General features: G+C 38.0%; 1 protein-coding gene across 2 annotated transcripts in view; it reads left to right on the top strand.

Annotated features, from left to right (window-relative positions):
- NPAT (nuclear protein, coactivator of histone transcription) overlaps positions 1 to 12,694 on the top strand; it is a 53,531-nt gene that overhangs the window by 4,669 nt on the left and 36,168 nt on the right. The window contains exon 2 of one of the 2 annotated variants that reach the window (XM_002692975.5): positions 6,903 to 7,021. In XM_002692975.5, the coding sequence (XP_002693021.2) occupies positions 6,903 to 7,021 (119 nt within the window). Of the gene's footprint in view, positions 1 to 6,902; positions 7,022 to 12,694 lie in introns of those variants that run through there. The other variant, XM_005215788.5, reaches the window with a different exon arrangement.

Genomic DNA, 12,694 nt, shown 5'->3' with positions numbered 1-12,694 from the left:
ATCCTCATTCCTAAAATTCAAAACCCTAGATTTTGCTATGATGTTGTCTTTTCCTTTTTCAATTATGTTTTCCCTTCAGTCTATCTTATTACTCATTACTGGGGGCTTCCCAAGTGGCGCTAGTGAAGAAGAACCTGCCTGCCAATGCAGGAGACAAGAGATGTAGGTTTGATCCCTGGGTCGGGAAGATTCCCTGGAGGAGGGCATGGCAATTTATCGTTTCCTCTCTATAAATAGGGATAAGAGAGGGCAGACTCTTGGCATCCAAATTTCGAAAATTCAGAACCCTAGATATAGCTCGGATTTTACCTTTTCTTTTTCAGTTATGTTTTCCCTTCAGTCTATTTTGTCATTACCTCCACTGAAAAGCAGGCACAGGACAATATTAAGAAAAAAAGAAATTCAAGTTACCTATTTGAACATAGGCCAGTAAGTTTATACAAAAGATGTAGTTATCTTACTCTAAATTTTTTTAAAGGAATAAAAAGAAAAATTAAAACATTGTGATTGAAGAGTAATTGTTTTTTTTTGATAAAAGATAATTGGTCTCTATTTTGTGTTTTCATTGTAGCATTTTAGAGTTCAGATAATTTGTACCTAAAATTTCCCCCATTGTTCTGATTGAGAACTTGTACAATAGGTACGTAAGGATGATAAATAAGCTTTTTGTAGGCAATGTAAATGTAATAATAAATGAGCATAAAGCAATCAGCTGTCACTTTAACCTTATTTTGGAACTTTCTGGACAAAAGTAAACCAGAATACATCAAGCCTGAAATGGATATTCTAGATAGTCCAAAGTTGGGCTTATTTTTTTTAAGAGCAGAAGACATACATCTCAGATACTGCTACTTAAAGATGCATTTTAACTTTTTAAACACTTGTTAAAAGACATTCTATCTTTTTAACAAAGCCTTTGCTCAAGTGTAGACTATACAAAACTATAATATGAGAAGACAAAAACTGTCTGAGCTTTGGTGATTCTTTTTTCTGGCCGCACTGCTTGCAGGATCTTAGTTGCCCAAACAGGGATTGAACCCCAGACCTCATCAGTGTGAAAGCACAGAGTTTAACCACTGGACCACCAGGGAATTCCCACCATATTTTCTAGAAAAGTTAACTGTATATCATTACATTCAGTCTTGGGCCGTGTTTCTCAAACCTTATTTTGCTATTTTCCCTAAGTACCCCTTGCATGAAATTTTAGTGTTATAAATATCAGTATCAGTTCAGTTGCTCAGTTGTGTCCAACTCTTTGCGACCCCACAGACTGCAGCACACCAGGCTTCCCTGTCCGTCACCAACTCCCGGAGCTTACTCAAACTCAGGTCCATCAAGCTGGTGATGCCATCCAACCATCTCATCCTCTGTTGTCCTGTTCTCCTGCCTTCAGTCTTTGCCAGCATCAGGGTCTTTTCAAAGGAGTCAGTTCTTTGCATCAGGTGGCCAAAGTATTGGAGCTTCAGCTTCAACATCAGTCCTTCCAATGAATATTCAAGATTGATTTCCTTTAGGATGGACTGGTTTGATCTCCTTGAAGTCCAAGGGGCTCTCAAGAGTCTTCTCCAACACCACAGTTCAAAAGCATCAATTCAGCGCTCAGATTTCTTTATGGTCCAACTCTCACATCCATACATGACTACTGGAGAAACCAGGCTTTGACTAGGTGGACCTTTGTCGGCAAAGAAATGTCTCTGCTTTTTAATACGCTGTCTAGGTTGGTTGTAACTTTCCTTCCAAGGAGTAAGCATCTTTTAATTTGATGGCTGTAGTCACCATCTGCAGTGATTTTGGAGCCCAAGAAAATAAAGTCTGTCACTGTTTCCATTGTTTCCCCTATTTGTTCCATCTATTTGCCATGAAGTATTGGGACTGGATGCCATGATCTTAGTTTTTTTAATGTTTTAAGCCAAGTTACAAATAGACTGTTTACATATTGTATGTATACCTGTGATTTATGCATAAAAGACATATTTAATTCATTCTCTTTCCTCCCCAGTACCAGTTGTCACCCCGTTGGGGCTGTGTCACTGTTTTTGAGAATACCTGGTCTTAGAGAAAAGCAAATCTACTTTAAGGAGTTAGATTTCATGCCATTACCTATTACAAGCCCCAAGTGATTACCAGTGTATCTGGGGTGATTAGTACTTTTAAAACTTTCTACCGTAAAAAGAAACAGTTTGGGGTCTTTGATTTAAATTTTGAAGCATATAAAGAAAAAGCACTGACTGCTCTGTTTCCACGATGACTCTAGTGGTCTGTAGGCTATAGTGGACTATAGTGGTCTAAATTTCTAAATTCATGAAACCCTAGTGGTGGCTGACTTAACTTACTCCAAGTAATGTGACTGTCAGAAAGCCAATCATAAAAACTGATTTCAGCTGGCTATAGTTTTATAAGGGTTTATATTGGATTGTTTTATTTGTGAAAAATGAAAAAAAAAAAAGGGAAATAGCCATCTTTGATCCACCTAATTTCACATCAAAGGTGATTTTATATTTTCAGTGATGGGGATATTGAAATAGTAGTATCTGAAATAAAAGGTTTCTTCTGATTTCTAAGTGTTTTTGCACACTCCAAACCACAGTGTCTTTGGTATGTTTATTTCTTCTATAGCATTAATTAACAAGAGGTTGGAAAACTGATTCATCAGCAGTGAGTACAAACTGGTGCTTGCACGCATGCATGGTCACTTCAGTCGTGTCCAACTATTTGTGACCCTGTGGACTGAGTCCACTGGGCTTCTCTGTCCGTGGGATTCTCCAGGCAAGAATACTGGACTGGGATGCCATTTCCTCCAGGAGATCTTCCCGACCCACGGATCAAACCCGGGTCTCCTGTGTCTCCTGCAATGCAGGTGGATTCTTTACTGCTGAGCCACTGATGAATGGGTGCCAGCATCCCAGCCAGTGCATATGTGTGTGTGCTTAGTAGTGTCTGATTCTTTTCAACCCCATGAACTGTAGGGCCCCAGGCTCTTCTGTCCATGGAATTTTCCAGGTGAAAATACTAGAGTGGGTTGCCATTTCCTTCTCCCTAAAATGGGACGATTTCCTTGCCCTTTTCTTTTTTTAATGCTCATATATAATAATTTTGCAGGGCTTCTCAATTTTTTGACTTGTAGGGCCTGGTTAAAGATATTATTGTCGGTAAATTTTATAATTTTAAAGTTGAGAAAAACCTTAGTAATAATTGCCTTGCATGCACACATGCTAAGTCACTTTAGTTGATCCGACTGTGCGACTCTGGACTGTAGCCTGCCAGGCTCCTGTGTCCATGAGATTCTCCAGGCAACAATACTGGAATAGGTTCCCATGCCCTCCTCCGGGGCATCTTCCCAACCCAGGGATTGAACTTATGTCTCTTATGTCTCCAGGGTTGGCAGGCAGGTTCTTTACCATTATCGCCACCTGGGAAGCCCCAAAATTGGCTTAGTAGTTATTAACTATTAAAGTGAAAGAGGAGAATGAAAAAGCTGGCGTAAAGCTCAACATTCAGAAAACTAAGATCATGGCATCTGGTCCCATCACTTCATGGGAAATAGATGGGGAAACAGTGGAAACAGTGTCAGACTTTATTTTTGGGGGCTCCAAAATCACTGCAGATGGTGATTGCAGCCATGAAATTAAAAGATGCTTACTCCTTGGAAGAAAAGTTATGACCAACCTAGATAGCATATTGAAAAACAGAGACATGACTTTGCCAACAAAGGTCCGTCTAGTCAAGGCTATGGTTTTTCCTGTGGTCATGTATGGATGTGAGAGTTGGACTGTGAGAAAGCTGAGAGCCAAAGAATTGATGCTTTTGAACTGTGGTGTTGGAGAAGACTCTTGAGAGTCCCTTGGACTGCAAGGAGATCCAACCAGTCCATTCTAAAGGAGATCAGCACTGGGTGTTCTTTGGAAGGACTGATGCTAAAGCTGAAACTCCAGTACTTTGGCCACCTCATGTGAAGAGTTGACTCATTGGAAAAGACTCTGATGCTGGGAGGGATTGGGGGCAGGAGGAAGAGGGGACAACAGAGGATGAGATGGCTGGATGGCATCACCGACTCAATGGACGTGAGTCTGAGTGAACTCCCAAGAGATGGTGATGGACAGGGAGGCCTGGCGTGCTGCGATTCATGGGGTTGCAAAGAGTCAGACACGACTGAGCAACTGAACTGATACTGATACTGAGGTAAATATATTATAAAGGGAATCTAGCATCTTGTAATAGGAGTATGATATATAGAGAATTCAAAGAAAAAATTCTCTGAGGAAGTGATAATTACTTCAGTAGACCTGAAGAATGAGTTGGAATTAGCTAGGCTAAGAAAGAACATCCCCAGTGGCTCAGCTGTAAAGGACTGCCTGCTATGCAGGAGATGTAGCAGGAGCTGTGGGTTCAATTCCTGAGTCAGAAAGATCCCCTGGAGGAGGGCATGGCAACCCACTCCAGTATTCTTGCCTGGTAAATCCTATGCACAGTTCATGGGGTTGCAAGAGTCGACAAACTTAGCAAGTAAAAACAGCAATGACACCAGCCTCTCCCTTTGGAATTTCCCTGGTGGCTCAGATGGTAATCTGCCTACAATGAAGGAAACATGGGCTCAATCCCTGGGTCAAAAAGATCTCTTGGAGGAGGAAATGGCTACCCACTCTAGTACTCTTCGGCTTCCCTAGTGGCTCAGATGGTAAAAAATTTGCCTGCAATGCAGGAGACCTGGGTTTGATCCCTGGGTTGGGAAGAATCCCTGGAGAAGGGAACAAATACCCACTCCAGTATTCTTGACTGGTGAATTCCAGTCAAGGAGCCTAATGGGCTGCAGCCATGGGGTTGCAGAGTCAGACACAACTGAGCGACTAACATTCACATGCAAGCTAAGAAAAGATAAGCTGCCCAAGCAAAGGCAATAGCACATACAGTGTTCTTGAAATAAGAGCATTCATATACTGAAAAGATGTTCAATATTGCTACACTAATTATTAAGAAATAAAGTACCTTCTCACACACTGGTCAGAATGGCCATTATTAGTAAGTTTCACAAACAACAAATGCTGGAGAAGGTGTAGAAAAAAAGGAACCCTCCTACATGGTTGGTGGAAATGTAGGTCAGTGCAGCCACTATGGAAAACAGTATGGAGTTTCCTCAAAAAACTAAAAATAGGATTGCCATATGATCTAGAAACCCTACTCCTGGGCATGTATCCAGACAAAATGGTAATTCAAAAGGATAACACATATGCCTATGTTTATAGCAGCACATTCACAACAGCCAAAACATGGAAAAAACCTAAATGTCCACTGACAGATGACTGGTGGTACATATATACAAAGGAATGTTACTCAGTCATAAAAAAGGATGAAATAATGCTATTTGCAGCAGCATGACTGGACTTGGAGATTATCATATTAAGTGAGTCTGTTTTGGTGATGGCCATTAAAAAGGCATGAAATGCTTTCATCATGGTTTTTATTTGTATTTCCTAATGGGTAGGAGAAGGCGATGGCACCCCACTCCGGTACTCTTGGCTGGAAAATCCAATGGATGGAGGAGCCTGGTAGGCTGCAGTCCATGGGGTCGAGAAGAGTTGGACACAACTGAGCGACTTCACTTTCACTTTTCACTTTCATGCATTGGAGGAGGAAATAGCAACCCACTCCAGTGTTCTTGCCTGGAGAATCACAGGGACGGGAGAGCCTAGTGGGCTGCCGTCTGTGGAGTCGCACAGAGTTGGACACGACTGAGGCGACTTAGCAGAAGCAGCAGCAGCAGTGATGTTTAGCATTATTTCACATATCAGTTGACCTTTCCCTTTCTTCTTCGGAGAAATGTCTCTTCAGGTCTCTCACCCACTTTTTAACTGGATAATTTGGTTTTTTGCTCTTGAATTGTATTGAGTTCTTTATTTTGGTTATGAATCCCTTATCAGATATATGCAAATACTTTTTCCCATTCCACAGGTTGTTTTTTCATTTTGTTGATGGTTTCTTTTGCTGTACAGAAGCTTTTTAATTTGATGTAATCAGCTTGTTCATTTTATGTTTTGTTACTTGTGCTGCTGCTGCTGCTGCTGAGTCGATTCAGTCGTGTCTGACTCTGTGCGACTCCATAGACGGCAGCCCACCAGGCTCCTCTGTCTATGGGATTCTCCAGGCAAGAACACTGGAGTGGGTTGCCATCTCCTCCTCCCATGCATGAAAGTGAAAAGTGAAAGTGAAGTCGCTCAGTCATGTCCGACTCCCAGCGACCCCATGGACTGCAGCCTACCAGGCTCCTCCACCTACGGGATTTTCCAGGCAAGAGTTCTGGAGTGGGGTGCCATTGCCTTCTCCATGTTACTTGTGCATTAGGTGTCAAATCCAGAAAATCATTGCCAAGACCCATATCAGGGAGCTTTTTCCTATATTCTTCTAGGAGTTTCATGCTTTCAGGTCTTATGTTTAAGTCAGTCCCTTTCAAGTTACTTTTCATGAGTATTGTAAGACAGGGGTCTAGTTTCACTCCTTTACATGTGAATATACAGTTTTCCTAGCACCATTCATAGAAGAGATGGTCTTTTCTCCATTAAGTATTATTGGCTCCCTTCTCAAATTTAGTTGACCGTATATCCTGGGGATTATTTTTAGACTCTCAATTCTGTTCCCTGGTCTATTTTTATGCCAGTACCATACTAAATACTCTGTTAATTATGACTTTATAGCCTATTAACTAGAGTTTTTCTTTTAAACAGCTATTTTATAATCTCTGCTTTGTACTTCAGCACAAATTGGTGTTTCTGGCAAGGCTGCAGAATTCCATAATGTTCATCTGAAGTTGCATCTCTGATATGAAATTGCTATAGTGTTTAAAACAGCAGTTTTAATCAAAAGTTCAGAATTTACTGATATTACTGAATTCCATTTTATTTTTCATTTAGGATACTTACAACAGGAGAACCTTACTTCTACCTGCCAGGCTTTTATTTTGGAAAGTTCAGACTTAAAAGAATATGCAGAACACTGTACAGATGAAGGTTTTATCCCAGCCTGCCTACTGGTGAGTGATTTGTTCCTTAAGGAAGTATTTCATCATTGACCAACATAAGACACTATAAACACCGTCTTAACAAACATTGACCATAGGATTTTTGCAGAAACTAATTCCTTTGGCCAGCGATTTGTTATGTAAGTCAATATTGAAACGCTCCTGTCAATAGTATTCAGGTAACAAAATACATGTTAATATGAGTCTGACTGATATTGTGTTAAAAATCAACTCATTAGCAAAAACCAAATGGGCAGAAATTTGATAGTTTGTATTCATGCGTAAGTGGAAAGACCCAAAGAAGACTAGCTTCTTTTCCCACATTTATGTCAAAGCTGGGAAGTGAATTACAACTTTGATTTTGAGAATCAGTTTTAAAGTGACACCCTCATTTCTAATTAGTTTCACAACTGCTTGTCCTGGGGCTCACTTGTTTATTGCCTGTTAGGGGCTAAATATTTGTATCCCTGCATAATTCACATATTAAAATCCCATCCCTCAGTGTGATGGTACTTAGAGGTAAGACCTTTAGAAAGTATTAAGTTTTGGATTAGGTCATGCAGTTGAGACCCTCATGATGTGGTTTGAAAAGTGAAAGAGAAATCTCTGTTTGCACACACCAAAGAAAGGCCATGTGAACACATATCAAGAAGGGGAATAAGGCCAGGAATTTGGTCCTCACCAGGAAGCAGATCATCTGGCAACTTGATCTTGGATTTTCCAGCCTTCAGAAAGAACAATGAGAAAAAAATGTCTGTTATTTAAGCCACCTGATCTATGACGTTATATAGCAGTCCAGTCTTTCCTATATCTGGCTTTCCTGTAGTTGCTTACTTCAGAAAAGTATAAAACAGATATTTTGATATCTAGTCACCTGTTTTTTAAACATCACTAGACCAATAGAGCATTGTTTGTTGGTATTGGTGGATATATGCTAGAACTACATTATTTGAAATGGTATTTTGTCGTTTTATTTTAAACATAGATCCTTAGATTCATTTCAGCTGTCACAGACAACATGATCATCTATGGAGGAAACCTTAAAAAAAAACCTGTAAAATTGCCAGAGTTTTAGCAAGGTCAGAGGATACAAAGTATATAAAAGTGCATCATATTTCTTTATACCTACAATGAACAATTTTTAAAATATATATATATCATCTACAGTAGCACTCAACAAACAAAAATAAAATACTTATGTAATAAGGCTAACAAAGTATCCATAGACTCTGTATGCTAAAATTTGTATGAAAGAAATCAAAGACTTAAATAAAAGGAAAAATACACTGTGTTCATGGAATGAGCAACTCAGTACTATTAAGATGTCCATTCTCTACATTTTGATCTATACATTTATTACAGTTAAAATCCCAACAAGTAATTTTTTTGTTTGTTTTGAAATGGCCGTTTATTGAATATATCTGCCTGCAAGGTACCATGTACATCCTTTTGCTGTTTACACAGTTTTTTCAAGAATAAACAGACAAACTATATCTAACACATTTGCTTAAGGGGAGTGTGTCTAACAATGTGACACACAAGTCCTTGTGTCTGCCTAAGGGAAATATAATAAGTCCTCTACATATAAACCTTGAAATTGCAAACTTTCAAAGATGCAAGCATGCCACTTACTACCAAGATATCACTGGACCATTTTTTTCAAGAGAGCAAATAAAATTGAATCCATCAAGGAACCAGAACCTGCGCCTTCAAAGTCAGGTGTGAGTGAAATTGCAGGTTTCCCTCCATCTATTACTGACAATCCTTCAGCTCTACTGTATCCCACCTTCACTTCCTCCTCCAGTCAGTAACTTTCTTCTTGCCTTTTGGCTCCATGCCAGCTGTTGTACTACTGTTCTTTTCAAGGTACTGTAGTATAAGATTGAAAATGTTTTCCTTTTTTTTTTTTTTTTTTTTTTTAAGTAAACTCAAAACTGTTTTCTTTCTGTTTATTTTTTACGTATTATTTGTGTGAAAAGTATTATAAACCTATCACAGTGCAGTACTATATAGCCAATTGTGTTAATTGGGTACCTAGGCTAACTTTGTTGGACTTACAAACATGCTCTTGGAATGGAACTCATTCACACGTAGGAGACTTAATGTAATCAGCTTTCATTTTGATACCAATTAGGATGTGATTCTCCTAATTTACGAAATATCTGCCAGGAACGTACTCATCATTGGTAAACTGATGATAACATCTTATAAATTATACATATCGACAGCTCTTGACAGCAGGACCTCATTTAAACTGATATTCATAGCCCTTTTTAAAAGTCTAAGTCTGTGTAACTGTTTATCCATTTAGTTGTAGAAATGTTAATATTATATTGTGGGATACTGCCCCAATCCCAACAGTTATTACATAACTCTGCAGTTTATATAATATGTATCATATTATACATAATATGCAGTTTATATCCATAATCTGAAATTTAAAACACATTTAAGAGTGATGCTGATAATGGGGGAGGCATTGCATATATGGAAGCAGGGGTTTATGGAGAATCTCTATACCTTCCTCTCAATTTTCTTGTGAACATTAGATGCTTTTAAAAATTAAATAGCACATATAATCCCAACAGTTTCAGGGATTTGGGGTCTTCACCGCCAATGACTTGATACTCTTGGCTTCTTCATTTATTTAATGACAGTACTTTTAAAGAATGAGAGTATTCAGGGAAAATTACTCAGTAAACTTTTTAGAATTCACATCATAAAATAAGGTTTATTCCAGAAATAATTTATCCTTCCTGCCAAATACTTCATATAATTATTTGTCAAACTACAAAAAACATTGTTCCAAAAAACCAAAGAAGTCCTAATCACATTTTTAACATTAACTTATATTCCAGTATCAGATTGGTTTATATTGAATTGGTTAATTGCCAGTAGTTGATTTTTTTATAAGTAGCACCCAAATGAAAGATAATTTTTCCCTTTATTATTTGTAATGCCTTTCTTTGTCTTTGTTATACAGTCTCTTTTATCAAAGTATTGCTACCCCAGCTTTCTTTCCATTTCCATTTGCCTGGAATATCTTTTTCCATCTCTTCATTTTCAGTCTATATGTGTCTTTCGATTTGAACTGAGTGTCTTGTAGACAGCACGTACCCGCATATAACCATCATACTAGCTTTATAGTAGATGATCCACTACTTTTACTATGTGTTTTTCTTTACCAGTGAGGTTTTTTTTTTTTTTTTTAATAATTTTCTTATTTCTAGCTATGGCCTTTACTTTTCCATTTAAGGAAGTCCCTTTAAACATTACTTACAAGGCCAGTTTAGTGGTGATGAACTCCTTTGGTTTTTGAACGTCTAGGAAACCGTATCTCTCCTTTACCTGGCATGTGAATTTTCTGCTGAAATATCCTCTGATCATCTTTGTATATCACGAGCTGTTTTTGTCTTGATTCTTTTAAGATTCTCTGTTTAACTTTTGGCAATTATATTGTGTCTTGGTGTGGGTCTCTTTCATTTCATTTTGTATGGGAGTATATGCTTTCTGTATTTGGATGTCTTTTCCTTTGACAAATTAGGCAAGTATTCAGCCATTTTGTCTTTAAATAGGTTTTCTTTTCTTTCTCTCTTCTGCTTCTGGAAACCCTGTTATGGGAATATTAGTGTGCATGATGGTGTCCCAGAGATCCTTTAAACTATCCTCATTTTTTTCAGTCTTCATTTTTAACTGGGTGATTTTCACTGTGTCTTCCAGGTTGCTGATCCATTCTTTGGCATTCTCTAGTCTGTCGATTCTCTGTAGTGTTCTTTTCACTCTAGTTATTGTGATCTTCAGTCTTTATTGGTTCTTATATTTTCTCTTTGTTGAAGTTCTCCCTTGAGTTCATCCATTCTTCTCCAGAGTTCAGTGAGCATCTTTTTGACTATTATAATAAACTATCTGGTGAACTGATAATCTCTGTTTTGTTAATTAGTTCATTTTCTGAAGTTGAAAGGTACTTCTTTGTCTCTTCATTTTGCCTAACTTTCTGTATTTGTTTCTATTATTAGGTGTATAAACTGTGTTTTCTGGTCTTGAAAGAGTGGCCTAACGTAGAAGGTGTCCTGTGGGCTCAGTAGTACAATTCCCCTGTCACCAAAGCCAGGTGCTCTAAGGGTATGCATTGTGTGGGCTGTGTGCACCTTGCTGTTGTGATTGAGTTGCAACTGCTGTGGGTGTGCTGGTGAGCAGGGGCCTGAGGCCCAGCCACTACTGTTGCTGGCTTGCTGATGAGCAATGCTGGTCCCTTGGAGGAGGAGCACGGGTACCACTGAAGTAGTATTGTGGAAAAATAACCCAGATAGTTCTTAAAAAGGATATGTTCAAGGACTCACATTGCTTGATCTTAAGACTTAACTAACCAGCAATAGTAATCAGGATTGAATGGCATTAGGAAATGGTTAGGCATTGGATCAGTGAAACAAAATACAAACTTCAAATGTGATTTTTGGCAAAAATTCAGATAATTCACTGGAAAAAGGACAATCTTAACAACAAATGGTGATAGGACAATTAGACAACCAGATTTAAAAAAGAAAAAAAAGAACCTTTACACATACCTCATAAAAAGTTAACCAGTCTGGATAATAGATCAAAATTGTAAAACATAAAACCGTAAGACTTCCAGAAAAAACATAGAACAAAATTTGTGCAGTCTTGGTTTTGGTAATGAATTTTTAGGCATGATACAAAAAGTACTGACTGTAAAATAAAAATTTGATAAATTCAACTTTATAAAAATTTAAAATTTTTGCTCTATAAAAAACACTGTTAAAAGAATGATAGCTATAGAGTAAGAAAAAGTTTTTGCAGCTCTGAAAAAGGGATTGTGTGTAGAATATATAAGAAACTTTTTTTAACTGAATTTTTTCTTTAATGGGCAAGAGATCTGAGGACCTGTCCCCACAAAACTATAGGACTGGCAATAAAATGAAAAAAGTACTCCACGTTATTAGCTGTTAGGAAAATGACCGTTACTACCCCAAGCAGATACCAATACATACATGTTAGAATGGCTAGTATAAAAAATAATTTTTAAATTGCTGCAAAATCATACAGCTGCTTTCCCCAACAGCTTGGCTGTTGTTTTTAAAGTTAAACAACCGAGTCCCATGTGACCTAGCATTCATATACCCAGATATTTATCCAAGTGAAATGGAAAACTTATATTCACACAAAAACATACTGTTTATGTGTGATGTCAAAAACTGAAAATAACCAAGATGTCTTTCAACAAGTGAGTGAATAAACTGGTGTGTTCTTCTTACTAAGCAGTAAAAAGCAGCACTGATGACTCATATAATAACATGAACAAATCTTAAAATTCTTCTTAGTTCTTCTAAGTAGGCAATTTTAACAAGTAAGTTCATACAGACAGTGGGGGCCAAGCTTCTCACTCTGTGAGAAAGAAAATACAAATAAGCATGAGACCTGTGGTGTTAAATTATACAGTCAGAGATATCAATACAAATTAATGTTTATTTTAATATATGTACAGATGTATTCAGAAATAATGTGGAGTAGCCTGTCTGTGTTGTTTGTGTAGCACTGTGTGCTGTGGGGTCCTAGCTACAGTGATAACCTAGTAACTACCAGCAAATCTACCACCCAGATCCTTACTTCTCATTGTTCTGGAGGCTGGGAAGACCAAGATGAAGTACTCCTGTTTCAGTTCCTGGT

This window comes from Bos taurus, chromosome 15 (assembly GCF_002263795.3).
Source record: "Bos taurus isolate L1 Dominette 01449 registration number 42190680 breed Hereford chromosome 15, ARS-UCD2.0, whole genome shotgun sequence".
NCBI classification, from domain to species: Eukaryota; Metazoa; Chordata; class Mammalia; order Artiodactyla; family Bovidae; genus Bos; species Bos taurus.
Note: the sequence above shows the minus strand (reverse complement) of the source record. Positions and strands in the feature narration are given on the sequence as shown.